The sequence below is a fragment of the Phyllosticta capitalensis genome (genome assembly GCF_038381095.1).
Source record: "Phyllosticta capitalensis strain CBS 128856 chromosome Unknown BKA78scaffold_3, whole genome shotgun sequence".
Taxonomy (NCBI): Eukaryota; Fungi; Ascomycota; class Dothideomycetes; order Botryosphaeriales; family Phyllostictaceae; genus Phyllosticta; species Phyllosticta capitalensis.
Genome location: NW_027117441.1, coordinates 1,590,478 through 1,617,356, shown reverse-complemented (window position 1 = coordinate 1,617,356; position 26,879 = coordinate 1,590,478). Strand labels below are relative to the sequence as shown.

Here is a 26,879-nt window from a genome sequence, read left to right as displayed (position 1 = left end):
ATCGTCCCTCACCTCGCACCTTGCACCTCACTCTGGCTCACACAAAGCAGTCTTTCTTGCCTTTCGTCTTCTGAGTTGAACAACTCCTCTACTTCACGCCGGCCATCATGGCCAACAAACAACGGACTCGCTCGAAGCAGGCTGCTGCATCTGGTTCCACCAAGTCTGTCCCAAAGGCGACAAAGGCAGCTCCCACTTCGTCGGCTTCCGGTCCAAAGCCCACGACCTCTGCTTCATCGACCTCCGGTCAAAAGCCCACGACCTCTGCTTCATCGACCTCACCTAAGGTCTCTGCCGAACAAAGTGTTCAGCTCGTGCAATCGCTACTTCACGCTGGAGTAAGTCCTACAGCCATTGAAAAACCGCACCTATTGCTAACGCCACTCAGATAAGCTGCGTAGCCTACCTCAGGTGGGATTTGCTCCCATGCCTCCCTCGTGTACGGGTAACTCACTGCTTCCAGACAACTTTTCCCCGAGGCTTGCTTCATGCAACGGAACTATGAGAACCGTGATGACCACTGGGACTACGACGAATGGGTCGCTGGCAACAAAGGAAAGAATCCTGACACGATGCGTCGCGGGTCCGTTGTACCGGTCCTGAAGCGGGAAACGCACCGAGAGGCTGACCGCATACTTGACTGGCTCGTATGTCATCCACTCTCAACCACTCCTCAAGCTGACAATGTGGTGTGTAGGAGAAAGGCGTTTTCGATGCCCTGCGCAAAGGCTACCTCAAGAATTTTCAATTCCAGATCCTCCAGAACCAAGACCGACCAGCCGAGGTCATGGAGACTTACGATTTTCGAGTCCGATACGCGGAGAACACAGGGGAGGCGCTGGTAGAGATTGGCATGTCTGACGGGAAACAAGCCAGCATTGCGAGTGCTCGAATTGGATTCTCGCAGATGATCAAAAAGCTCACCCTTTACACCCCCACTCTTGCAGATTTGCCGCGTATGTTGATATGGCTGAAGTTTCCAAAATGTCTGCTAACAGCTCCTAGGGCAACGCTCAGTTAGGATTCGACTTGGGTACAATGACGATTGTCCCTTAGACTACGAGGCACCTGGATTCGTTGCGGGGACGAGCGACAAGCTTGCGTTTCCAAGCGGCGAAGGATGGGCCAGAAAAATCGTTTCCATGGGGGAGATGGTGACCGGGCGCCACGGGTAAGTCAAACTCAAGCAGAGCTGGGCTACTTGAATGCTCCCTGTGTGCGCGCGCAACTGACTTCGTCGAGATTGTCGTTGAGAATCAATCATCTTGAACAGCGCGATCCCACCGTTCCTGAAACGGAAATCCCGACAAAACTGGCGCACGACGACATCACTGAGCTCCTGGACGACACCCCCGCTGAGAATTTTGAGCCACAAGACGAAAGGATGGCGCACAAGGAGGCTTCAGACATCTCAGAAAGGTCTTACTTGAAGACAGCTGTAAGCTCTTCCCTCTCTCCAGCGTGCTTCATGCTAATCTCTGCGAAGCTTCAAGACACACTCGCGGACGATAACTCCCCAGACACACAACCCCTAAACGTTTCTTCACAGAATCTTGAATTACAGGGCATGCTAGCAAAGCAACAAGAGGTCAGGGAGTTATCGACAAACAAGCGCGCCGCCCTTGAACGTACAATTGCAAACGATGGACTATCGAGTCCTTTGCAACGTCGCAGTACTGGTATTGACCTCCGAGGGCTCGGAAGCAGTGACAAGATCAAGTGTGAATGTGGCTGGGAGGGAGAAGATGCCGACCAGATGGTGACAAATCCTCCTTGTTGTGCCCTCATGTACTGCGCTGACGAAGACACAGCTTCAGTGTCAACTGTGCGAGACTTGGCAACATGCGTTCTGCTACGGATATCTCGGCCGCTCCGACCTAAGAATGCCCAAGGATCGCTTCTGCTACACGTGTCTCACGAAAGGGGAAGAACCAAAGCTCCTAAGAGATCTACAGAGCATGGCGCTGATGAGGTGTGGCATTCGACATATCAAGCGGGTCGGGTTCACTGATGACTCCTCGTTCGCAAAAGGCCTCGGTATAGTCTTCGCAGCTTTTTGAGTATCTCCACTAATTATTTGGCGTAGGAATTGACAGGCAGAGTGCCACGCGGCTGTCGAGCTTTCTCCGCGAGAAAAAGTACCTTGTTCCAGTTCCGGGTCAGAAGAAAACGGCAAAGGCATCGGCTCAGGGACCCTGCCAGATTGTTGGAAGCGGAACTGCGCATAGGGATATGATGGACGAGTGCTTTGACCCGTTCAAGTCGATCGAGTTTCTGTACGTCCCTCGGAGCAAGCCAACGACCACCTTGGCTTCTAGCGCGGCCTCCTCGCAGTCTTACCCGGCCGTTCGTTCTTCGCGAAAAGGCAAAGAGCGTGCCACGAGCCAAGTGGTACCACCATCATCCAACCATCCGCCAACGCGCCCCATGGCTCCCGTAGCCACCATGCAGACTCCAAGCCGAAAAAGGCGCAGCACAGAGGACTGGGTGGAAGAGGTCGGACGTCGTGTCACACCGAAGCGCGCGTGCAAGAACAGTGTCTCCAACGGATTCGCCGACATTACTTACTTGTCGTCTCCGATGGGTGCTTCGGTGTACGAGGAGACGGAGACGGAGTAGTGAATCAGAGCAAATCAGAAGGAACTTGCCGAGAAAGGGGGGCTTTTTGCTGCCAAGTAAAGGATCTCTGTCGGCAGAAGACATCGCAGGAATATCGGGATGGAAATCTGCTGCTTGCTATGCATTTGAGAGAAAACGAGGCCTTCATAGCAGCAAATTTTATGGAGTATGCTACGACTGCCCACTGGAAACTGCTTGTCGAAGGCGTTTGAATGCTCCCTAAACCTCTGTGCAGACGACTCGGTTGCTTCCAAGTCTGGCGTGCGTGAGGAGTTCGAATGCTCCCTGGTAGACCAGCGCGTTCAAAATCCGACTCCATGGTTTTGGGCCAAAGTGGTGCGCGCGCGCGGTTAACACCTGACGGCGAGTGCCCAAATCACCAAGTCGAGACCAACGGGCGCGGATTCAAGGAGCATTCGAATGCCTTGCCGCCTAGAAGAGACATGTCCAATTGAACTTGTAGAAGGATAGCCACAGGGAGCATTCAAGCGCACGTGCTCTGCCTTGGAGTTGACTTTTCTTTTACATTCGACACACTGTAATGGGCTGACGAGGATCCCAGATACGCACCTTGAACAAGTTGTGGGGGTTGAAGAGGTAGATGTTAATAGGGGATAGCTCTAGGAAAGAATATAAGAACATCAAGACGCTCTGCACAAGACAAGACAAAACGGGTCCCCCTCCTTTCCCCTTTCTAGTGACCCGGGTATCAAAGCACACCACAACACTCCACCAACCAACCAACCAACCAACCTCGCCCACTCCTGACACAAGCAACCACATGATCGAAGCTACCGTCCTTCGCCCTGCCCCGGCCCAGGCGACGCGGACCCGGACCTACCCAAGCGGCCGGAGATGCGTCTGCGGATCGACTCCCTCCTCTCGACACCCGTCGCGCTGTCCATGCTGGTGCCGAGCCCCGAGTCGCGCTCGACGTGGCGGCCCATTTCGTCGATGAAGACGTCGTCGGCCTCGTCGTCTTCGTCGTCGGCCTCTTGGCCCGTGACTGGCGCCGCTTGGAGCGGTGGGATGTCGGAGAGAGGACGGGTCGAGGACGACGAGGCATCGTCTTCGCTCTTGACGCCGCGCGGGGATGTGTAGCGGAGCGTGGGTTGGCGGCCGTAGGAGGGGAAGGTGCGCGGCGTGTCAGAGAGGTCGGGGGCGTCCGTGGGGGAGTCTTCTTCGTCGTCTTCTCTCTTGACCGTCGTCGTGTCGCCCGTCTGATCTTCTTCCTTGATTTCGGTTTTGATTTCCGAGGGGGACGAGAAGTACTGCGAGAGGGCTAGGTAGGCGATGAGCATGAAGGTCATCTCGAAGGCCCAGAAGACGAGCGAGAAGACGATGACGGAGATGATACGGTAGTTGTACATGAGGTACCTGTTTGCGCATGTACATTAGCAGATGCTCCCAATTGGAACCTCCCTGGTCCCTTGAGTGGCAGACATACCGCAAGCCCTGCAACCTCGCCTCAAACACGACCGCGCACCCATATACCTGCATGCGCTCCACCGCTTGCACCTCAACTCTTACCACTTCGGGCAAATTTCTCCATCCGCGCTCAAACCGGACCGCCTCCATCATGGGCACCTCGAGCGTCTCGGCCTCGCGCCGCCACCCGACCAGATACATGGGCAGCTCCAGCGCCTTGATGACGTGCTCCACCGGCGCACTGTAGTACGTGAGAATGGCGGGCCTTCGTTCGCGTGCCAGGAGGTCGCGGCCCTCGACCGTAGGTGAGCCCCGAGCGCTAGCCATCATACTCCAACTGCCGCCGCCAGTCGCCTTGTTTCCCCTTCCCCAGCTCCCCGCCGAGGAGTAAGAATTCTGCCCAGCGGCTTGTTGTTGTGCGTCATCGCCCGGCGCCAGCGGCGGCCGCACTGGCCCAAACAGCTCCGTCTCGACCATGAAGTTGCCGGCCTCGCGATTGCGCCGCGTGCGCGGCATGCGCAGCTCGATGCGGACGTCGTACGCCTGCTGGCTAACCAGGCGATGCGCGCCATCACCGCTGGGCCCCGTGCGCAAGTGCGCCGTGCCAAAGGGGTGCTGCATCAGCTGCGCTTGGTAGAAGGTGGAGGCCTCATCACCGTGCTGTTGCAGCTGCGGATGGGCGCCGGGGAAGGGGTTGAATTGTAGGTGGACAGGAACGCTGAACCCACGCGTTGGTATGTAGGCGTAGTAGAAGAGAGCGTAGGCGAGGAGCGCAGTGGCGAGGAGAAAGGCAGATGTGACAAGCGTGAGGGTAGTAGTGAGGTATGCGCGGCGGGCGGGCGGCGAGAGCGCGATGTGGAGCGGTCGAAGGAGTTTTTCCTGAAGATTTTCATGTCAGCCATGAGCTTCGGATACAAGCGCCTGTTGCAGGTCGACGCGTGGTGTGGTTGGACATGGGGTTCGAGATTTTTGGAGAATTGACATGGTGGGGAGAGATGAGCTACTTTGGCAATGGTGAGGGCGCCTTTCTGGTACTCGTATTCGTCTTCATCGTCGGACGACCCTGAGGATGGCATGGCGGGTGCAGTGGATCCAGGGAACAGCCGTTTCACATGTTGTTTGGTCGTGGTTGGCGGTTGAGAGGAGCTCACAGGGCAGCAGAGCCGCGGGCAGGGTTGTTGTTGTTTGGTGGGACGGGAGACGTCCGTGACGTTTGCGGCCCTGAATCCGGGGAAGCAGCCGAGCAGTTCCCCGCCAACTTTTCCGCCACGACATTGACATCTCCATGATATCCATGCCCTCGATGCTGCTCACTTTGTCTCACGGCTTAATCTCAATGTAGTTCAAGCAGCACGGACAACATGAATCGCAAAAGAATAGAAATCTCTCAATGCCATGATGAGAGAAATTGAGATGAAAAGGAGGTATCGTCAAAATCCCAAATCCACCCACCCTCTCCCATCCCCATAGCGCCTTTGAACCCCTAACCAAACAGAGATCGTGAAAGACTTGAAAGTCATGTCCAAGGATCCATCCATCCATCCATCAATCAGCCAACTCATCAAACAGAGAAGACCAACCAGCTCACACCAAGAACAAAAAGGAAGCGAGCAAAACGAGAACGCTCACGTTGAGAGGCAAGAAAATGCAACAGGAAACAAAAAGGAGGTCGTCACGGAGCGAGAGGAGGAAATCACAGCTCCTCCTCGACGCCCTCCATGTCGTCGCCCAACTGCTGCTCCACGCACTCCCTGTCCACCTCCTCGGCGACAAACACCTCGTAGTCTTCGAGGCTCTTTTGGACGTGCACCTTGAACTTGATGACGTCGTTGAGCATGCGCTCAATCTCCGTGTGCAGCTGCTCGCGAATCTCGGCCGCCCGCAGAGTCAATTGCTCGTACCTATGACAGAAGTTAGCACTTCGTAACTCACTCAACAAGAGCAACTACTCACTCGATGTTGGTGTTCATCTCTCGCTGCTCCAAAATCTGCAAGCTCGTCGTCAACGAGTCGCGCAGCTTGGCCAGGTCCTTTTCGAAGCGCTCAATCTCGGCATCGCGGCGCATCTTTTCAGCCGCTGTGATTTCGCGCGTCTTTTCAAACTCTTCCTCGGCGGCGCGGACGCGGTGCGAAAGCGCATCCACTTCGGCCATCTTGTCGTCAATGGCTTCCTTGACCTTGTCCAGCATCTCGTTGTTTTCAAAGTCGGCTTCCTGCGCAGCGTTGATGCGGTCGCGAATGTCATTTCGCAACGACAGGATTTTGCTCTTGAGATCGCGTCGCGGATCGATGTTGAGCAGGTCGGGATATTGGTAGCCGTTGCCGCTCTCGGTGAGAAGGCGGTCTGCTGAGCTTTGCGAACTGCCAATTTGCGAGCCGCTAAAGTTGTTCGAGGTCTCGTTCAGGGTGAGGATGAGTTCAAAATTTTGTCCCTTGGCCTGTGTTGCTGTTTCGGGCATGATGCCAATCGAGTAACCGAGCGTGTTGTATTTCTCCACGGTCCTCTCAAGATCATCGAGTTTCCTGGTAGCTTCAAACTCCTTGTCGGCAATCCTCCTCTTCGTCTCGTCAAGGCGCTCGCTGGCGGACCTAACGCCCCCTTGAAGACGTTCGCGCTCGGCATTCATCCGATCGATGTCCTGAATGGTGATGCCTTGTTTGTCGACCATCTCCTGCAGACTGCTCTTTTCTTGCTCCACTTGCTCAAGCTCCGCCTCAATCTTTTTGATTTCCTCATCCAGAACTTGGACGCGGTTCTGGCACTTGTCGACCTTGGCCTCCATCTTCTTGTTGTAATCCTCAAACTTGATGCGGTCCTCTTCGAGAATTTTGATTTGCTCGTCGAGTCGGGCGATGCGAGGTCCATTCTTGCCCAGATCGTCAATTTGATCCTGGAGTGCCTTGTGCTCAGCCTCCAGCATCTCAACCTGCTTTAGGTGCTCTGCGTTGGCTTCGTCAAACTTGGAGGCCATGACCTCGACGTGCTTGTTGATTATGCGGTCGGCTTCATCTTCGGCATCATCCTCTACTTGCAACCAGTCGCGGTAGGCGTCTGTGAGGAACTGAAAGATGATCTTGTCACCCGTGACGTCGAATCCAGCTTCCATACAAGCCATGTCGTACTCGCCGGCGGCAAATCGCTCCATCATTCGTGCTAGCTGCATCATCCAGTGCAGCAAACCAAGAAATGTTGGCCAATTGTTTCCACCAACAGCCGCAATTTGTGACTTCATGATGCTCTTCTCAAAGGGGTACCTCATTTGCTTGAGCAGCGGCGGGACTTCTTGGTCGATGTTCTTTTGGAAGCGGTAGCTGGGATCGATACGATGGTAAAGCCATTGGAACATGCTGTTGAAATCCTTTTGAGTAGGCGAAGTCATGCACTTTTGCGAAAGCGAGTGCTTCGTCTCCATTTCAAAGTTGTACTGTGTCAGGTACTCCATGAGCTCTTGCGCCATCATCTGGCGGGTGCTCGCGTCCTTGAGCCTACGCGGGTCTTGTGGAAGCGTCGCGGAAGGTGGCGCGGTGGTGAAGAAGCTCTGGTGGATTCCCATCTGTCCAGGCATGCCCGACGAAGGCCGAGCGCTGCTCCACACACTGCTCCTCCTTTGCGATCCTTGGTCCATGGCGCCCATGCTGGGAGCCGGAGTCGCGCTGGGCGCATAGCTTTTGCGGCCACTTGCGCTGCCGAATGCATTGGCGTTGGAGTTGCGATGGACGCTGGAGAAGCCCATGTCTGCGAGATTGTTCCCAGAAGACGAGCGGTGGAAGGATGGTTGAGGAGGACGACTGGGCGCCAAGGACATGCGGCCGCCGGAGGAGAGGTTGCGACCGTGGGTCTGCGCGAGGTTCGAGTTGGAGCTGGAGCGCTTCATCGCGGAGCTTGGCATGGGTATGGCGGAAAGGTTGTTGTTGAGCCCGCCGAGGGTCTGCATATTGTCGTGGTCAGTATGAGAGGCTGGAGTGCTGCGCTGCGGTTTTTGGCCACTGGCGAAGGCGGTTTTCGACGGTACCTCTCGCGGCCTGCGGACGGAAAAGAGGCCAGGTTCTTGCGACATGGTCGCAAAAGCAGGTGTGGTGAGCTTGTGATGGTGAGGCGGGCGCGGAACAATGCGGAGCGCGGGGTGGTGATGGTGTTGAGTTGGATGTGTGTACCTGGTTGATGGAGAAATGGCTGTTTGTTTTGATTACAGCCCAGATAGGAAGGTTGTTGCCCCATCACTGCACGTGCTCGGCAGGGCCCCGCCTGCACTGCTTCACCGCCCAAAGCGGCAGAACTCGTCGGAAGAAAAAGGCGGGCCGAACCCTTTGCCCTGGGCCGCTGATCTCGAACATCGACCGCAGCCCGTCTCCGCAGCACTGCTTTGCCTTGCCTTTGTCACACACACTTCTCACACCTCACGACCAACAAGCAGACAACCGCAACCATGCCTTCTGGACAAGGAAGTCAGTAAATTTTGCTGCGCTCTTCCTATTTCCGCTCCAGCCTCTTCGAGTGATGCTAACCCTGTGGCTCAACCATTTAGCCGGCACCAACCCCATCCACAACAAGAAGCCCAAGAAGAAGGCTGCCGCTGACGAGGACGAGACCGACATTGCCTACAAGCAGAAGCAGCTGGCTGGTGAGGATCACTCCCCGCGCAACAGCGCCGCGAGCTGGGCGCCCGCCCTAAGGCGTTTTGGCAAAGAAAAAGCCTGCTGACAGACATTTTCCCCCCGCAGACAAGAAGGCCCGCGAGGAGATGGCGGCCAAGGCCAAGGGCAAGGGCCCGCTGAACGCTGGTCAGCAGGGCATCAAGAAGTCGGGCAAGAAATAGACGGTCAACCGGCGGCACGGTACATGAAAACTGCGAACGGTTGAAAGTTCTCCGACCACGACGACGACCACGAGGGAGAGAGACACTTGCATGATACTCAAGACATGAGAGGGCGTCTCATGTAGCGAAGGGTCCTTGGTACCAACTTGCTATTGGACGGAATGATATCCCACGACATGAAATACAGATATTCCTTTTCAACTCGCATTGTGAGACACAAGGTCCCCGGACCGGCTCGCTGGGAGTGTTCATGCATGCGGTCTGTTCGTCACCATGGGCATGTACCTGATTCATATTCCTGCATTCGTGTTCGCTTCAAGCGCACTAGGTAGAGTACCAGCTATCCTACATCAGTCCCTCGCTATAAATAAAATTGCCCCGCATTATCCATGACCCTGGCCCAGAAAAGTCCTTGCAGACCGAATAGTTAAAATGAGTAGAAATGGACGCCCGCGAGTAGGAAATCTCCCCAGCCCAGGCCAACGCGAAAGGGGGTATGAAGAAAATTCAACAAACCAGAAGCAGAGCCGCAGTCCGTACGCTTCACCAGGAATTGCGCAACCACGCCGCATCCAGACCACTCAATACCCAACAGATTAGTCTCGCCCTCGAACTTTGTGGCCAACTGTCAAAAGCGGCCTCATGAAACTCGTACCTGTCTGCCAACGAAGTTGCTGTAACGGCAGATCAGTGCGTTGTAACTCTCCTGACCCACAAGGCTGTCATGCCTCCATCGTTGCCCTCTTCCCGCTCTTGCCTCTTCCTGATGCGATGTAACTTCATACCAATGTCATGCTCTTCGCGAATCACGTCCGCCAACTCCGCCTCCAGCTTCTTGACCCGCCGTTCGTTGGCGCGTTTGGTAGCAAAATCGGTCGTAAGCGGGTTCGTCAGCTCCGGAGACAGGGTCAGGTCTTGAATGATCCGAGTGATGTTGTGGCGGCGGCGGTAAAGCTCGTCCACTTGCGCCTGGTACATGTCAACTGTCTTTGGGCCGGAGGCGCTTTCATCGGAGCTGCCGGTGGCGACAGACAGGTTCCGGAGAGCGGGAGTTGGCGGCAGGTTTTTGTTGGTGGTTGGAGTGCCGGCGCGCGAGCTGATGGACCTTCCTGAAGGAACGGGGCTAGATACCTCGCGCCGGACGGGACCGTATGACGAGAGCTGGTACGGGTTCGGGACAGGGCTCACGCGCGGAGATGGAGAGTTATCTTGGCGCTTGACGTTGGCGACAGGATCTCTGGGGGATGGGACGGGTTTGCGGGTGGTGACAGCGGACGCGATTGTATTGCGGGTGCCATCGGTGTCAACAGTCCGGATGCTGGGGGCATGGCGCAAGGTTGACCCAAAGACTCCACCAGAAAAGCTGCCGGTATCTGGACCCGAGGGAAGTCTCGGCGGACCCGTCATGAATTGTGGAGGGATTGCTGGCGGAGGACTTGGAGGTGGGCTAGGCTGGAACTCGGTGGCTCGCGTGGACCAGCTGAAGCGGCTGTTGAGGCCGTCGGAATCTCTTGTCGCGGGATGTTCCTCTACAGGAGGGACATGATAGTCGCCGTAATTATGCGCCGAATAGTGGTCCTTGGTCGGGTATCGAGGAGAGGGCTGAGAGTAGATGGACGAGGAGGCCTTGGAGTGGGAACGGTTATGGAAAGGTTTTAGCGGAGGGGGGCGCAGGCTCTGGATGTTGTCGAAGACGTCTTGGGGTTTCAGTCTGCTGGAGGTTTGATGATGGGGAGGCTTATTCTCCTTGTCGCGGGCGCGAAAGTGCTTTTTCCACATGGTGGCTTTCCTGAGGGCGACCATGTCAGCGGTATGGTTCCTGAGTGGTGCAAATATATGGGTCGTGTGGGTGGGTAGCACAGAGCTGCAGGTTGGGCAGAAAGCAGCAGGCGCTGAGCACGAGGAGGCTACAGGGCCGTTTTCAACGTCGCGGGAGAGTATTGGTTGAGCAGAAGGGCGGAAACAAACAGAGGCCGTCTTTGTTTATGGGCAAGGATGAGGTGGAGGCGTGCCTTCATTCCGGGGGCGGAGAGAGGTCCGGCACGAGGGACGAAGCTGTAGCTCGTGCAACCGGGAGCTTGTTCAGAAGAAGGTGACGGGAGACAAGCGAGTGGGAGCATGAACGAACCAAGGCGCGGGATGCGGGAGGTGGCTTTGGCTTACCTGGTGGAGGAGGCAAAAGGGTGCCTGTCGCAGCGGTTTAAGGTAGCGAAAACCTGGTATAAGGCTCGATGGCAGAGGATGCTGGACTTTTTGGGGACGACGATGGAGCGGACGGCGCGACAAAGTAGACACTAGGCTGGCGGAAATGGCCAGTGTTTCAGGACTGCTGCGGCGCCCGAGAGATGGCCACTGACTGACTGACGACCCCGGTGCTGTTCTCTCAGCTCACCAGGCACAAGAACAAACTGCTGAGCCGCTGCTCTTCATATGACGATATAGCTTATACACATGAACCTGGAAGCGAGCCGACAGTCCCAGACCATGACGTTGATCCTGACGCTGCTGCCTTTCATTGTTCCTGATCCACATTCCATCCCCGCTGTCCGAGCACGGCTCCGCCAAGTCCCGCCTCCGTCGCAAGAGGGTCCGCGTCCGAACCACTCCCATCCCAAAACATCACCGTTAGCCTCATTCGGCCACGAGATCTATATTTGTGTCCCAACCACGTGGCACGTACAAAGGGACCTCGCCAAAATCTAGGCAGGTGGTTGGTTGCCTCTACTTCGACCATAGAGAAAGGAAAATTTCCAAGTAAAGTGTGCACATACAAGGAGCATTCAAGCGCCTTACGCACTTAACACTGGAGTTGACCCAGTCCTTTGCGCAGAGTTACAGGGAGTAGTCGTAGCTACGTGTGCAACGACTTTTGCTACCAGGCCTCGATCCATATTCAACATCATCGGTCGTCTACTTCTCGTCCTCCTCGGCTTTGTACACATCAATATGCATCTTGCCCCGGATTTCGCGTCCCAGGCGGTTGGCTACGTCGCGGTGCATGATGACCCACTGGGTTGCCTTCCGGTCGCCAATGAGCAAGATGTTGTCCTGGTTCATCGTACTCTGTACCTTGTCCGCGGGAATTTTGGTAATGACCGTGATGTCCTTTTTGCAGATGTGGCCAATGATCAGGTCCGTCTGCGTCCGACCAGGAGTGAAATACGGGTGGTACCTTTCAGGTATCGAATCTTCCTACAGCCACGTTAGACTTGAACGCACAAAACGGCCGCAGCGATACTGGAGACGAGACAGGCGAAATACGTGCATCATGTTGCTTGCGGCAGTGCCAGGCGTACGCCTTCCAGTCGTACGAGTACCACAGCTCCTTCTTCCGAAGAGTTGAAATGAAAGTCGTAGGGACTTGGATGCGGATGATCCAGACTTCGCTGTACGGCTTCCGTACCTCGGCGTATGTCTTGTACGCAAGCGCTGTCTCATGCTCCGGTGTCCAATACCACGCGGGGTTGGTCGGGTTGAAGTCTCCACCAGGATACGTCCGAACGGCACGCATGTTGATGGCGCCATCTTCGCTGATGAAAGGGTCATCTCCCTCGCCGAGCCCATCGGGGTGCTTGGTCTTGTAAAAGACCTCGTGTCCTGGAAGAATGGGCGGCGGCGCGGTCGTGATGCATACATGAGGCTTTGGTAGGTGTCTATTTTCGCCTTCCATTTTCCCCAGAATGGCTTGCTTCTGCTCCTTCCCATTGCCTCGCAATATTGCATAGGCCTTGAGTTGCTTGTGGATGCGGACCAAAGAGTTGAAATTCGTGCGCAGGGAGTCATCGAGCCACCCCTTCAGAGTCCCGGTGAGATAAATGTCGCGAGATCTCGGATCCAAAATGGCTTTTTGGAGCCACTTTGCAACTCCTAGCTTTTCCAAGGCATCTTCATCCGTGTACGCGGACCAATCAGCACGCCACAAGTTGCAAGTGTGGCTATAGACAAAGTCCATCAGATCGTCTGGATTGTCCATTGGATTGGGCCGCGAGCTCCAGCGATTCCAGATTTCTTTTGCAGTCTCGTGGTTGAGGCCAATGAACTCGAGTGCGGCGAGGCTTCTGACCTGCTCTGGAAACTCCATTTCGTGCAAGGCTCTAGTGCGATGATACTGGACGGTAGCAGTTCTAGAGATCTTATCGTGGCTGGAGAACTCGTCGTTGCTAGGAGAAGCTGACGGGGCCAGAGAACTCGAGAGATATGACTTGGAGATCTTGCGCTTCCCATTATGGGATTGAAGGATAATTCCGTCATCTTCCAATATCTTGCACTCTTCGGGGCTGAGAATTTCGTCGTCCATGGCGGTTCATCTAGGGATAATTGCTCTCTTGACTTCAGATGGGTGTTTTGTCAAGCTTTATACCTTGGGAAATTTTTTGCAGGGTTCATTTTGCGGATCCGAGTCCTGAGCGTACCAGTTTCGGGGCACACCTCAACAATACACAGGGGTTGGTACCAACCGTGAAATCAGAACATGAGTACGACTGCTCCCTGTAACTCTACTTAAGGGACTTAGAGGTCGCCAGCTCCCTGTGCCGGAGGGGCTTGAATGCTCCACATGCACATACATTTTGAGATAGTTGTTCCCAGTGTCACTCTGTGCTGGCAATTTTGCGTCCAATGTTTATGGAAGAGAAATGATGTGAGGGGAGAGATGGGAGCTCCGACTTGCCTGCTTTCTCTTGGTCGAGCTTCCATAGTGCCACGACTATTGCTACCAAGCCTCGGATATCAGCGCCTGTATAAGACTACGAGTGGTGTTTGAGATCGCGATTGGTCATGGGATAAGCGTTGGTAATTTGTCGTTGGATGTTTTTGTGGCCGGGATGTGCGACCTGACGGCATCGGCAGGACCCTTCGCGGGACCGTTTATGCTCCGGCCACCGCCGGCGACCCTCTACTGCTCACCTCACTCGACCCCACCATCAACCCATCAACCTGCTGCTATATTACTTCAGCCCGCCGTCAAAATCTCCTGCTTGCTAGTCATCCAACTCCCTCATCCGTCTCACCTATCTTTGCCGCGACACCATGGCAGACAGCTCCGGTAAGCCTCGTACCATTCCAAACCGTCTTACAAGTGCTCCATATTCACGCGCGCGCGGCAACAGATGCCCAAGCTCTTCCTCCGGCCGCTGAAGCGTGAGTTGCTCGAGCTTTGGCACTCTAGGCCTGTCATCGTCTGACCCAAAGCCGTCCAGCCAAACCATCATGACGCCCATCAACCTCATCCTCCTCTCGCTCTTCGTCTTCCTCGTCTACTTGCGCTTGCGCCCCAAGGCGCCCGCGGTGCTTCCCAAAGCTCCCGCCCCCGTGGTGTTTCGCACCTTTACACCAAAAACGCTGCTACCGTTCAATGGCGAAGAGGGCAAGCCCGTCTATCTGGCGGTGCGGGGTCGCGTCTTTGACGTTAGTCCGGGCCGCAACTTCTACGGTCCCGGGGGCCCATATGCCAACTTTGCCGGCCGCGACGCCAGCCGCGGCTTAGCCTGCGGTAGCTTTGATCGAAGCATGCTTACGGAAGATTTGGACGCCCCGCTGGACAAGCTGGAAGACCTCGGCGATGAAGAGATGGAGGCTCTGATGGGCTGGGAAGAGCGCTTCTCGGAAAAGTACCTGGTCGTCGGCAAATTGGTTCCAGTGGGAAGCGAAGAAGCAAAGAATGCCGAGCCATGAGAAAAGAAGTACGGAGAGCAAATTCAAAATGCAGGATGCGAGTCGATGCTAGCGTACACGGCACTCGTTTAGTTACTGGCATTCCCCGTAGCTTCGGTCTGGAGGATCATTGATGGCGTTTCTGCGAGCGGCTCGCATGGCTTGAATGTCGCATGCACAATGACGTTGTCTTACTGATGATGGAGTTACCGGTGCCTTCATATCTACAAGTAAGCTAAGATAATCCAGATTCTCCCAGTTCGTACCCAGCACCCAGGACGCGAATCATTTCCAATGAGCGGGTTCATCCAAACTCGAAATCCCAACACAACACCGGTCCTGCTTTTGAGGGCGAATGGATCGAGTAGGTGTACTTCAGACCAGATCTGACATGCACATCAGTCTCACAAAATAGCCCGATGCTCCCATAGTGGGGGGCGGAAGAAACTTGAACTCCAGGTTTTGGTGCCAAAGTCTCTTAGCACAAAACTGGTGTTTAACTCACCAAGTCAGGATGTGCGCATACAGGGAGCATTCAAGCACCCCGGCGCGACCCACTGTGCTCTTGGTCAATCTTTCTCGGCCGTGATTGGCGTCGCATTTGACCCCTCGGTAAACGAATTCCCGGTACTTGATATCCTCTCCAAAAGTCAGCTCTATCACTTCTCCTTTTCCACGCTGCACAAAATGCACGCCGTGTCCACATCAGGTGGAGTCTAGTTGCCAGCGAACGCCTTGCAACTAAGTCCTACATGTTCCTTGTCGACGCCACGTGTGACGAGACTCTAAAATTCCCTCTTTTCGAAACCAGTTTGTCCTAACATGTCATATAAGGTGCAGCGACAGGGTGTCATGCTGGCGTGTATTGAAATCTGTTCCGCGGCGATGCTCAAAAATCTTTCACCAACGTGCAGACTCGCAGCCAAGCTTCGACAGAATTCATGTAGTGTTGGTCGTATCAACTGGCTATGAACGAAAACGAGTACGGGTATCCTTGCGAGTATAAGAACCGAAAACTCCAACAGATGTGGGTCTACATACACAACGGTTGCACGGATGCGATGCTTCCGGAGGTGCAGGGTGGTTGCCGCCGAGCCGAACCGTCTATGGTGTAGTCTGCGGCCACTTTGACTCTAGCATTGGCATGGTCATGCCCCGCCGTCACTCTCGACATAGCTTTCTCCTATCTTCACGAATGATCAATGTTCATCTAATAGGATAGGTTCTCAATCCTCGGTCCCGAACGCTGGTTCTCAAGAACTTGGTTGTTATCCAGGAAATATCGTCGTTGGGAACGCCCAAGCAGACCAACCGGGTGCGAGCGCCCAACCAAGACACAACCGAGGCATCTCTGGACCATCAAAATGGATACTCTCATCACCATTGTATTTACCCTACCAGCAGTCGTCAAAGCGACCCTGCTTCATTCGCTGTGGCTCTCATCAACGTCATCCAAATGGGACCTGAAAACCGCGCTGGTCATCGCCTTTCTTCGCTCTTCGTTCGACAGCCCAGTCAAAAAGTCCATTACGGATTTGCAAAAGGCTTGGGGTAAAGACCATCCCGTCAAAGGCCCCTTGTGGCGCAGCGACGCAACAATAAAAGCACCTCCGGAAGACGACGTCCGCCAGAAGCTGCTCAAGACAGTTGAGGAGTTATCAGTCACTGGCAAAGAGACTTACAAGATCCCTGAATCCGTAGACATCACAGCAGAATGGCATGGTTTGCGCTCGGGCGTCAAGTCCGATACGCCTGAGCCAAAGGAGCTGTCAAATGAGGCCAAATATCAAAAGCTCCTAGCAGAGACAACTTCCGACGCCGTGGTGCTCTATTTCCACGGAGGCGCCTTCTTCATTATGGATCCGTCAAGTCACCGAGGCATCACGGCGAAATTGGCACCTCAAATTGGCGGCCGTGTCTTCTCTGTCCGCTACCGCTTGGCTCCTCAGAATCCGTTTCCGGCAGCACTGCTCGATGCTGTCACTGCGTATTTGACACTCCTCCACCCGCCGCCAGGCTCTTTGCATAAGCCTGTCTCTGCGTCCAAAATCATTCTGGCAGGTGACTCTGCTGGCGGAAATCTGGTCCTCGCTCTCACACAGGTATTACTGCAGTGGCAACGAACAGCGAGGACGGGCACTACTGATGCCGATGCCGTACCTGTTGTCCGCTTCCACGGCGAAAATGTCGCCGTTCCCATGCCCGCTGGCATCTCTCCTTTCTCCCCTTGGACGGACTTGACTCGCTCTCTGCCATCGCTAGTTGAGAATACGCGCTACGACTATCTGCCCGCGCCAGATGAGCTCTCGCGACCCAAGGCCGACTCAAAGTCGTCAGGCAAGAAGAGTGGCACCAAATTGCTCAAAGAGCGCCACCCTTTTCCTCAAGACGAGGTCTGGCCGGCCGACCCTCTGCGCACCGACCTCTATTCCGACGGCAGCGCGCTGATGCACCCGCTGGTGAGCCCACTGGCAATGCGATCAGACGGCTGGGCCGACGCGCCGCCCACGCTCTTCATTGTCGGGCAGGAGATCATGAACGATGAGATGGGCCTGCAGGCGAATAAGATGGCCAAAGCCGGCGTCAAGGTGCGCTGGGAGCAGTGGGAAGCAATGCCTCACGTCTTTGGCCTGATTCTGGGCGAGCTGCACCCTACGACGATTGGCCGCGCGGTGTTTGAGCGCTGGGGCATCTGGGCAAGGCAGGTCCTGTCGCTCACTGAAGGATCCTTGGAGGCGCCTGCAGAGGGCCACGCGGAGACGGACGCTTTGACGGGCGTGGTGGAAGTTGCTGCAAAGACTTTCAAGGTTAGGGAGTTGCCGCGAGGCTTTGACGACGTGACGAGCGTGAGCGACGAGCAAGCTTTGGAATTGATGCGCGCGGCAAAGGAACGGCTGTGTGCGGCCGAGCCTGCTCCAAGAGAAGCGTGAGCACTAGAAAGGATAGGAGGAAGTAGGTGGTTGCACAGTGGGCCTCAAAAGAAATGTTGACTCCAAGGCAGGGCTGTTCGAGTGCTTCTTGTAGCTCTTTCCTTAGACATTGTCCAAGTCTTCTGGCTCGAAGGCACTCGAATGCTCCCTGTGTATATCCAAAGTCTCTAATTTGGACACTTCCCTTGTCCTCATTCTTGGCAAATTTTGACGTTGAGATAAATCTCTTTCGTTGCTCGTTAGCGCGACGGTGTTGGTGATGATGGTGCGAAAGCATCTGTTCCATGACAGAAAGGAGGACAGCGATTGAGACGTTTTAGGTATCAAATTTTCGACTTCCCATCTATCGTAGGAGTACTTCTATTTCTCAAAAAACTTCCGAGCAGTCAAAGAATTTCAGTCGCCTTCCAGTCTGGCTCTCCTACATTCTTCGGCATGGGACTCATCGGCATTTCCGCACATTCTGTCGCAATTCCCCTCCTTCCACTTCTGCCCCTCTTCTCCTACTCCCTCCTTCTCCCGCGGAGACTTCGGAGATAAGAGACACACATGGGCGTAGCAGCCTCAGTTGCATTTCTCGCCCTCAACCAGTGGTATCACGCAATATGTCGATCCAAAATCCAACCCGCACGCACGCACGTCGATCCGTCGCATTCGCATTCATCGGCTTTGTTTGTTTGCACCTATGGAGGAGTTTTCCCACTCCCCACGCTTTTCGAAATCGAAATCCAAATGCCCGTGCCCTCAACTAAGAATGCCATGCCGTACACTTCATTCATGCCACAAACCACGCTGCCCGCACGAGTTCTAGACCGCAGTCCATTGGAATTGCACTTGATTGTTGCTGCGGTCGACTTCTTGGTAAGGCGGATCTGGATGGTAAGTTTTGACAATGACGTATGGAACACATTGGTTCGAGGAAATGGGGTGGAATGACGGAAGTGCTGCCTGCATGCCGATGCTATTTCCAGGACTTGAAGCTAGCACCCCTGCTGTGCCCCCACCCCCCCAAGCAAATACTCTACCTTTTGGCAGGGCAGGCAGGTGCGTGGGCTAGCGAATGTGTAGGCAGAAGGCATTGATAGACAAGGCGCACACAATCCACACAATTCCGATGATATGTTTGTTGCCCCTGTATCTTGTCTTGCCTTCCTGTGCCCACGCCACACCGGGCATCTGTCTCAAATCCGAAAGCTCGAAGGCAGTGGAACTGCGCGGCTGTTCTTGGTTGCGTTGTGACCCGGCCAGTGGTGGTAACCAAGAAAATTTCCAACGACATTGCCTCGTTTCCTGATCCTGTGGAGCAAACCCTTCGCGGCGACGATGACTCCTCAAATGCAAGACACATTGAAATGACCGTGAAATGATGTGAGAATGTTTGTCTTTGTTTCTTCTTTGGTCGCAAATAACACACTATAGAAGGTTGAAAAAATCCCACCCAAAGAATAAGCGCCGCCGTCCACCACCGATACTGAGAATCTTCCTGATTGGGATTTTACCGCCGCCACAGCACCATCTTTCCAAATTCAGCCCAATCAACTCAACAACAAGAGACCTGCGCGCAAGAGGTAGCAGGTGGTTTAAGTGGTTTCGATCGATCAGTCAGGGTATGTATGAGGGGGATATTTTCGGAAACCAGAAAAGACGGAGGAAAAGCAAGAGGAAAAAGAGGAGGTTAAAACAAGCTGCCAAATATAGTTGACCTAGAACGTGAACGCCTGATGAATGCGTCTTCTTCGTCTTCGTCGTCGTCGCCTTCGCTCACTCCTCATCCTGCTCTTAGTTGCTTCCTTGGCTCGCCGCTTGCTTGCGTGTCCTTTCGCCCGCTAGCGTACACGCGTACAACATCCATGATATCTGCCAGCTCTTTCGTCATCATCTGCAAAAAATAAAAGAAACAATGACCCAAGAAAACTTGTCTAGGAACGCTGCGACAATCAACAATGGAAAAAGGAAATCGGACAGTCTTGCGCCGTCTCGGCGCGGCGGCGTTGTGTGTCGTGTGTAGTGTGTCGTGTCCAACCACTCAGCCACGCCCCGTAACCTTATTTTCGACCCACCGCGCAAACTTGACGCACGGGACATCGATGAAGCGCCAGAAAAGGTCGGCCGCCCATATGCTGATGGGCAGGACGATAGCCCAGCCGAGGAAGAGGCAGAAGGCAAACATATGCGGCCCGACCTCGCCGCTGTCCGTCACCTTTATTGTCTCGTCTGGTCGGTCCGGCGGCGGAATCACCTCCTCCTCGATGTAACGGCCGGCCATGCCCCACAACCACCGCATGACGATGTATCCCAAGCTGTGCAGGATAGGACCGTGCACAAGGTAGAAAGCGTAACTGATCTTGCCAAGGTACTGGGCGAATGGCGTTTGGAAGGGGCGGCGCAACACAGGCGTGTTGTTGATTGCGTACATGGCCAAGATAGCGCCGATGCTGTGCCAGAAGCGGTAGTAGACGAGACTGTTGCGGAAGTTCTCAGGGATCCAAGTTGCGAGATACATGAAGCCGGGCGTGTAGGCGCCGAATTCATCCGGGAATGACAACGCGTAGAGACCAGCGACGAAGATGACCATGTTCATGTAAACGCGCTCGCGGGACCAGCGTTCGAACCAAGTGACCGATTCGGCTTCGGCGCTGTTGCTCGGGAGTGCAGGCGGAGGAGTACCGGCGGGAGCTTCCCAAGCCCGTGTGATCAGGTCAACTTCGGCAATCAGTGTGCCACTGAGGAAGAGAACAATCTCGAAGCGATTCCAGCGGTTGCAGAACACAATCAAGGCCGCGATGAGAGACAGACGCCAAAATGTTTTTGCGCGTGCGAGGCAGACAAGGGTGAGGAACAGAACCATACTGGCGCGGAATTCGAGCGGGATGGTCCAAACGTGGGGATCGTACAGGTTGTACCATTCTTCCCAGCGGGTGAAATCAATGTAGTTCCGAACAAAGTTTACGTAGTGCCACCATTGCTCCCAAAGCGTGGGAAACCAGATTGGATGATGTTCAACAAAGGACAGCGTTACTCCGTCGTATGCAATGCGTGTGGCTTTCTTGAACAAGTCCATTCGGAGGGCGATGAAAACCATGAAGGTGCTGATGACGGTGGGTATGAAGAGACGGAGACCACGGCGGAATACTGACGAAGACAGTCCTTGGAGCATCGAGTCGTACTGTTTTGACCGTATTGCCATCAGGGGCTTCCGGGACAAGACGTATCCAGAAAGAACGAAGAATACAGTAACCATGGCCCGCCCGGCATACAAAAGTCGAACAAATGGTAGTTGGTGAAGCCAGAGATTCGTCTCTCCCGTCGGATCCACGCCATAGCCGCGGTAAGAAGTTGGTGTGTAAGTGAAGAGGAAGTGGAAATTGAAGACGAAGAAGCACGCGAACCCACGAACACCATCAAGGGTCGCTAGGCCGGTGGCATGCCCCGCGGGGCTCTCGGCGTGGGGAAGAAGGAAGCTCGGAAGGACTGGACCAAGGCCTTTGCTGGCCAGAAATCTTGTAATGTCGTACAGGCGGCGGGCCCGCGACCTGAAGAAAGCGCGGAGTTTGGCCTGCACGGTGGGCGAATCGTACAACTTCTCGTTGAAGGAAAACTCGGACGAATTTTGAAAAGGAGAGGACGGCCAGTGATCGTCACCAGACTCTGAGCCCGAAGGCACACGGCGGTAGTCGTGCAGCATTGGGGCTGCTTCTTCGCCAGTAGGTCCGCGAGGGTTCGGCGGGCGATGGGGCGAAGGCGGGGACATCTGGGAACGACACGCTTTAATCGAAAGACGGTGATGTGTAATGGTGCGGGAGGGACGAAAAGAACGTGCAGAAGCAAGGAGGAGACTGATTCATGAAGGGATGTACAGGCTTGGGATCGCTCGGATGGCTCGACGGCGAAAGTGATAACAACCGACCTCAGGGTTGCCGGATCAGGGCACAAAAATTACTGGCGTCCCCCTGGTCGCGAAAATGCTGTCCAACAAACGTGACGAGCGTGGTGCTCAAAAAGGGGACCTCTAAGCTCGCCGGTTCGAAGGCGTCGCGGGCGTGCGAATAAAGGGCAGCCAGAACCTCAGCTCTAATTGGTGGTGCGGGCACGGATTCCCAGCAATGCATCAGATACAGACGGGTCATTAACGTTTTGAGCTTGAGGCACACGATGACTCCTGGGCCTCCTCGGCAAGGCTAAACTGGACATGGCCGTTCCTTTGGTAGGTACCGCTTCGGGACAATGGTGAAATTGACCATGGAATGGCATGCTCGAAGGAATGCGAAGAATGCTTCGCTACAGACGGCAGTGTGGCGATATGAAAACATACCAAGTCGTAGAGGCAGCTGGCGAGACGGCCCTTGCCACAGACCGGGAGATCGACGGCATCAAGCCGACAAGAGGAGCGTAGGTCGTCGTCGCGCTGGCTCGATCGGCTCGTTACAGCAGCGACATGGCACGTTTAGCAGACTCCTGGGCTTCCCGGTTCGCTCCATGGGCCCGCCAGGATCCGCCAGTTGCCAGGGCGTCGATTGAGTTGGCCGCGGGGCGCCGTCGTCGACGACGCGGCCGAACTGGGTAAGGCAAGGGGAACAACGGCGCGCTGGCGGCCAAGGTTGCCGGTCTAGGCACAGGGTCGGAGAGCTGTCGTTGTCGTGTCGTTGGTGTTGATGGACCGTGGGCCCCTCGCAATTGGCGACCGCTGGCGCTTACTCAGCCAACCCTCGTCCACGGCCCTCTTCTACGGCTTCTCAGGAACTCTTCTCTTTCTCTTGGCTGCTCCACCCCCGTCCACCATCCCAGGTACTCCCTCTCGGACCTGCATTCACCTTTGATATGCGCCCAGCATCCTCACCATGAGCTGAGCCCCCGGTGGATCTGTCGGACTTGGTCTGGCCGGCTCAGCCACTGCATCCACAGAAACAACAGGGCGAACGAGAGCTTCATCAAGCGACTTGACAGTTCTTGCCATGGTCGGTAGTGTGTTTAAAGCCATAGCTGTGACACGTCACGTGGCCCAATCTGAGACAGCGCAGTGCGCCTAGACTGCGGGAACTGGTCTCGAGCGTCTTCCAACCGCGACCACATATTCCACGACGGTATCCCGAACTTGGATCAAGCCAGATGTACCGGCATGTCACTATGACGGTTCAGGCTACCCAGGAGCCGAATCCAGTCAAATCATAGGATCACTCCCGAGTCTCACTTGCACACTCAATTGTGCTCGTTGCCGGACCTCTCTGTCCTGCTTGACGTCATAGCTGGCTGGAAAGATCCGGTTCAATTCAAGCTCACAACGGCGCGAGGCTGGCGGCGCCGTCGGTTCCCCAAGTTGCCTACTTGTGTACATGCACTCACGCCCAATGCGCCATATCCGAATCTTGGCAAGCCTTCATTCAAGCGGATTTATGGACCTAGACTGGACTGGACTTGCGGCTATTCTTGGAGACAGATTTGTACGTTTGCAGCTCCTTTTCCATGTTGGCTGCCTCTTAGGACCGTGGATTTGGAAAGTGGCTACCCACAGTGGGTCGCAAACGAAATCTCAACTCCAAGGCAGGGCTCGAGTGTTTGAACGCTCTAGCTGTCCTTCTACAAGCTAAAATCTCCACGTTTTTGCATGGTATGGTCTTTGAACGCTCTTTGTCCACACAAGCACAGTGGGTGACGAAAGAAATTGCTAATCCAAGAATCTCTGTCGCCAAGTTAAAACACGTAGGGACGTGGAGTTCTCAAGCGCTTAATGCCTTCAACATATAGAGAATTTTTCTCTTATAGGTAGTCACAGGGAGCACTCAAGCGCTTGCGTCTGAAGGTGCGACGACGACGTGAAGCTGGGCCTAGGTTGAATTTCTTTCCTCACCTACTGTGCAAGTGTCGACTCAGTGATTTGAATATGTGCCGTACTATATGAGTATATACCGCGCAACAAACCAGGAGTTGACATTTCGTTTGTTGCCCACTGCATCGCTGTTGCGTTCCCATTACGCTTTCGGACCTGGTACACGGCATCGGCAACTTACACGTCGCGCTCTGATCAAGGTTATGGCGCCGTTCCACTGCCGTCACCATGTGTACCCGTCCAAATGTGTTCGAACTCGTCTATTGTACTTTCTTGGCCAACGTGACAGCTGCCAGTGGTTGTCTACATCCACTGGAAATTCTTGCATGCACCATGTTGGTCGACATCGTAGTGGGCCGCGAAGAAAGGTACCAAGGGAAGCTTGCTGGGCTTGAGTGTTTCCTGTTGCTATTCCTCGACGAGGTCATCAGTCTCCAGGCTACCCATCAAGCGAACGCTCTGATATGCTGGGCGAGCTCGGGAGCCAAGTCATGGTGTTGGAATTCTGCGGCCTCCGCCGCCAATTCGTTAGTGCCAGTATGTCATTCGGACATGCGCTCGGTCTTACCGGCTACAAGCCATGTATTCTGAAGAATCGAGTACCAAGCATTCGCCAGTCGGCAGGATTTTGACACTGGTATGCTTGGAGACTCCGCGGAACCACGTGATAGACTTAAGCATCAAGGAGTTTCTTTCTTATCACTTCAGCATAATCTTCCTCATTCTTGTGCCGGACTTCATTGCCCAGCTGGTGAAGTCGCACAACCTCCTTTCTACGTGTGTTCTCTATGATCAGGGGCTCTCTCTTCGTACAGTAATTCAAAGTCTGTACCACTCTCGCTGCACTGGCCCTCGGTTCTACCTCACATTGTAAGTTTGAAATGCTCCTTAACGAATTCTTGCGATCCACGGCATCTTTTGTTCCGCGGAGCAGTGTAGCTGTATCATTTGCCGACGTTTCCTCCGATGCCACAGTCGACTCGAAAACTTGCTCAACACAAAGGGCAAGCTTATTCCGAGCATACAAGCACATGATTGGGCATTCACATGATTCGACTACCAGCGGACAACCAGCGCTGATTGGCGAAAGGCACGCGAGTAAGTTGGCGAACAAAGAAGCGCAAAACGTGCTTGGGGCGCGTTCCATGTCTCAGCGCGCTGGGAACTTTCTGTTTCAGAAGCGGCATCGAAACAACGTCGAAGGTCAGGATTGATCGTGCCGGGACAAGCTGATGAAGTTGCGATTTGTTGTCAGGTCTAGGAATGGAGGTTGGGAATGTTGTGCCTCAGGCCACAAGGCAGCAGACCACAACTAGTCCGTGCACGGTACGCGTTGAACGCGGCGCGCAAAGAGGCTCGTGTTGAGGCGGAGAGATCGACCATCGAACGCGGATCTGATCTTGTTCGCCGCTGTAACGTTCGTGCTTTCACCACCTTCCGACTCCATCGAGAAACTTCACCCCGACGCGACCTTCGTCTCAATTGGCCTCCCGACGCGTTTACTACCTGGACCGTGAACGCCCCCAGTCGCAAACACCCGTTACTCCAATCCGCTTACAATGGGTGCTGCCCAGCGGCTCTTTGACTGCTTTGAACTCGCTGAACAAATTTTCTTTCAGCTCGTTGAAGCGGGCGGTGCAGGCACACTTCTCCGGGCCCAGTCGGTATGTCGGCATTGGAGGGACATAATACGCAATTCGAAGCCTATTCAGAGACGTCTCTGCTATCTGCCGGATCATAATTCCTCTCACAGTCTGTCAGAATTGGGTTACGAGCTCAATTCGGCACTGCCGCCAGAGTGGACGAGCAGGTATCATTTGTGGGAAGGGATGGTACATTTGACCATTGAGTGGGATGACCTTTGCCGGTGGATGGTCAATCGGCGTTTCGAGTCCTGGTCCAAGATGCTAGTATCGCGTCCTCCCAAACCGTACTGCGTCTCTACGTTCGTTGGCAGCAACAAGCCAGAGGAAGACTTGTGGCCACTTTGCCAAGACGACCATGAAAGCGAATACCTTGATGGAACTGTACCGCTGGGTGAAGCGATCGCTATGTGCTACATCACCGGGCAACGCGCTTTAGACGAAATCCCTACAATGCCATGGAACTCAGGCTGGGACGATGACGAACACGTCGTGGCATGTAGCTGCAGAATTGTCAACAGCATCGCTTTGGATAGGCTGATGGACAAAAACGGGCATGTTCCACCTGACGAGGATGAATTGCAGGAGATTCGAAGATGGGAGCGAGTCTTCCTAGGACTTGAGGCAGCCGATGAAGGAGCTTCTCCACCTTGAATTCCAGGACAGTAAGAACTCGGGAACGAAATCCAAGACTATATCTCGGCCCGCTAAAGTTCCGTCATTGGAAGATTCCCGGGTCTCTATGCCCGCATCCAATCTACCGCTTAGGTCAAATCCGCTTGCACCATCTGTATCCAGAACTGGATAATCCTTCTTCACCCACGAGTGCGGAAGCTTCCTTGGAGTACCGGTGCCAACCGCACAACTCCCGCCTCAGGCCTAACTTCGCTGTGGCTGACACCAGGCCGCCAAGTACAGAGACGGGTGTGCCTGAGGTGAAAAGTTTATATCAGCCACAGGGCGTGGTGTCAGTCTCTTACGACGATGCGACGACATGCCAGTATCAGTTACAAGATAGTATGTTATCATGCGAAGTAGGCTTTCGACTTGGAACGGAACATGGTGTTGATCGTTGAGGAATTCAAGATCCAGATGTGAGAAATGGAACGTTTTGCACCGCGAAACTGAAAACAATCGCCGAAGGTAGCAGTGCGACCAGAGAAAGGCGCTCGTATAAGACCCTCTTGAAACGCGACTCTGAGGCTTAAGCAGCCACACCGGACGCAGGGTGGAGAAGGTCTGAACAGCAGATCCAATTATGAGGCTGTTCCCGCGGCTAAACAGGCGAGAAAATAACCTTCTTTCCTCGATTCCAGCTGATTGGTGCCGCAGCCACGCAGAAAGTTGGCCGTGTATCTGGCGGTATTCTTCCCAGAAACGGAAGGTTCTACGATTGAAAACCACAACGTCGCAAGCCGAGTTGCGGGGAAAACCTCACCGGCCCATGTGCGTATCTCTCCGCCCGGTAGAAAAGAAACAATGTCGCATTTTCAATGCTTAGTGCTCACTGTGGAGGAAGGCGGTCGAAACGCCGAAGTGACGTTGCTTGAGCACTCCTGAGGGGCAACGGTACAAGACGCAGGGGAACCCGGATCGGGAACCCCGCCCCCATGATCGAGTAAATTATTGCAGTGCAGGGCGCCTTGGAGAGAGTTAGGATGCTAATCTGCATGACAGAGTCGTCCGTCTTTTTGCCTGCTCAGGTGTGCATATCTGGTTGGTCGCAATCGACGACCACTTATGTCAGTGTGCACAAGTGACGGGTATTTCTAAATGCTTTGGAAGCCCTTTTCTTTAGGCGGGTAGTGATCAATTTGCGAAGCATATATAGTGCTTGCCAACATTCCTCACCACTTTATCGGATCTGGTGTTGAGCATCAGTTGTCAGTCCTTATCAAAGTCTTTCCTTATCACGTTCCTTCATCATGGTTTCTTCCAAGTCTCTCCTTTTGCTTGCTCTCCTGGG

The 26,879-nt window shown here is 54.5% G+C and overlaps 11 protein-coding genes across 11 annotated transcripts; 5 read left to right on the top strand and 6 right to left on the bottom strand.

Moving 5' to 3' along the window:
• Positions 1-107: 107 nt before the first annotated feature.
• Positions 108-2,619, top strand: BKA78DRAFT_351051 (HORMA domain-containing protein; the record flags this gene model as incomplete). The annotated part of the gene is made up of 9 exons (XM_066891092.1): positions 108-338; positions 389-411; positions 464-647; positions 698-956; positions 1,006-1,171; positions 1,243-1,438; positions 1,487-1,759; positions 1,812-2,037; positions 2,087-2,619. 9 exons carry the CDS (start codon positions 108-110, stop codon positions 2,617-2,619), a joined length of 2,091 nt encoding a protein of 696 aa, XP_066746610.1.
• Positions 2,620-3,089: 470 nt separating this feature from the next.
• On the bottom strand, positions 3,090-3,435 carry BKA78DRAFT_309161 (uncharacterized protein). Its single transcript, XM_066888010.1, has one exon. The coding sequence runs from the start codon at positions 3,400-3,402 to the stop codon at positions 3,142-3,144; it is 261 nt and encodes an 86-aa protein (XP_066746609.1). The 5' UTR covers positions 3,403-3,435; the 3' UTR covers positions 3,090-3,141.
• On the bottom strand, positions 3,288-5,249 carry BKA78DRAFT_309159 (putative adipose-regulatory protein-domain-containing protein). The gene is made up of 3 exons (XM_066888009.1): positions 5,052-5,249; positions 4,067-4,926; positions 3,288-3,996 (listed from the first exon to the last, which is right to left on the bottom strand). The coding sequence occupies exons 1-3, from the start codon at positions 5,121-5,123 to the stop codon at positions 3,411-3,413; spliced, it is 1,518 nt and encodes a 505-aa protein (XP_066746608.1). The 5' UTR covers positions 5,124-5,249; the 3' UTR covers positions 3,288-3,410.
• Positions 5,250-5,366: 117 nt separating this feature from the next.
• Positions 5,367-8,207, bottom strand: BKA78DRAFT_309158 (HEC/Ndc80p family protein-like protein). Its single transcript, XM_066888008.1, has 3 exons — positions 8,061-8,207; positions 6,001-7,976; positions 5,367-5,948 (listed from the first exon to the last, which is right to left on the bottom strand). Exons 1-3 carry the CDS (start codon positions 8,103-8,105, stop codon positions 5,741-5,743), a joined length of 2,229 nt encoding a protein of 742 aa, XP_066746607.1. The 5' UTR covers positions 8,106-8,207; the 3' UTR covers positions 5,367-5,740.
• A 178-nt stretch (positions 8,208-8,385) lies between these two features.
• Positions 8,386-9,153, top strand: BKA78DRAFT_309156 (uncharacterized protein). Its single transcript, XM_066888007.1, has 3 exons — positions 8,386-8,493; positions 8,574-8,669; positions 8,770-9,153. The coding sequence occupies exons 1-3, from the start codon at positions 8,475-8,477 to the stop codon at positions 8,862-8,864; spliced, it is 210 nt and encodes a 69-aa protein (XP_066746606.1). The 5' UTR covers positions 8,386-8,474; the 3' UTR covers positions 8,865-9,153.
• A 201-nt stretch (positions 9,154-9,354) lies between these two features.
• On the bottom strand, positions 9,355-10,991 carry BKA78DRAFT_100522 (uncharacterized protein). The gene has a single exon (XM_066882059.1). It carries the CDS (start codon positions 10,665-10,667, stop codon positions 9,552-9,554), a length of 1,116 nt encoding a protein of 371 aa, XP_066746605.1. The 5' UTR covers positions 10,668-10,991; the 3' UTR covers positions 9,355-9,551.
• A 704-nt stretch (positions 10,992-11,695) lies between these two features.
• On the bottom strand, positions 11,696-13,314 carry BKA78DRAFT_309151 (uncharacterized protein). Its single transcript, XM_066888006.1, has 2 exons — positions 12,130-13,314; positions 11,696-12,056 (listed from the first exon to the last, which is right to left on the bottom strand). Exons 1-2 carry the CDS (start codon positions 13,159-13,161, stop codon positions 11,775-11,777), a joined length of 1,314 nt encoding a protein of 437 aa, XP_066746604.1. The 5' UTR covers positions 13,162-13,314; the 3' UTR covers positions 11,696-11,774.
• Positions 13,315-13,753: 439 nt separating this feature from the next.
• On the top strand, positions 13,754-14,779 carry BKA78DRAFT_309150 (cytochrome b5-like heme/steroid binding domain-containing protein). The gene is made up of 2 exons (XM_066888005.1): positions 13,754-14,003; positions 14,063-14,779. Exon 2 carries the CDS (start codon positions 14,073-14,075, stop codon positions 14,535-14,537), a length of 465 nt encoding a protein of 154 aa, XP_066746603.1. The 5' UTR covers positions 13,754-14,003; positions 14,063-14,072; the 3' UTR covers positions 14,538-14,779.
• A 776-nt stretch (positions 14,780-15,555) lies between these two features.
• Positions 15,556-17,860, top strand: BKA78DRAFT_309146 (Alpha/Beta hydrolase protein). The gene has a single exon (XM_066888004.1). The coding sequence runs from the start codon at positions 15,881-15,883 to the stop codon at positions 17,444-17,446; it is 1,566 nt and encodes a 521-aa protein (XP_066746602.1). The 5' UTR covers positions 15,556-15,880; the 3' UTR covers positions 17,447-17,860.
• Positions 17,861-19,142: 1,282 nt separating this feature from the next.
• BKA78DRAFT_100427 (acyltransferase family-domain-containing protein) lies at positions 19,143-21,433 on the bottom strand. The gene has a single exon (XM_066882058.1). The coding sequence runs from the start codon at positions 21,195-21,197 to the stop codon at positions 19,473-19,475; it is 1,725 nt and encodes a 574-aa protein (XP_066746601.1). The 5' UTR covers positions 21,198-21,433; the 3' UTR covers positions 19,143-19,472.
• A 3,255-nt stretch (positions 21,434-24,688) lies between these two features.
• Positions 24,689-25,869, top strand: BKA78DRAFT_100405 (uncharacterized protein). The gene has a single exon (XM_066882057.1). The coding sequence runs from the start codon at positions 24,830-24,832 to the stop codon at positions 25,565-25,567; it is 738 nt and encodes a 245-aa protein (XP_066746600.1). The 5' UTR covers positions 24,689-24,829; the 3' UTR covers positions 25,568-25,869.
• Positions 25,870-26,879: the final 1,010 nt, after the last annotated feature.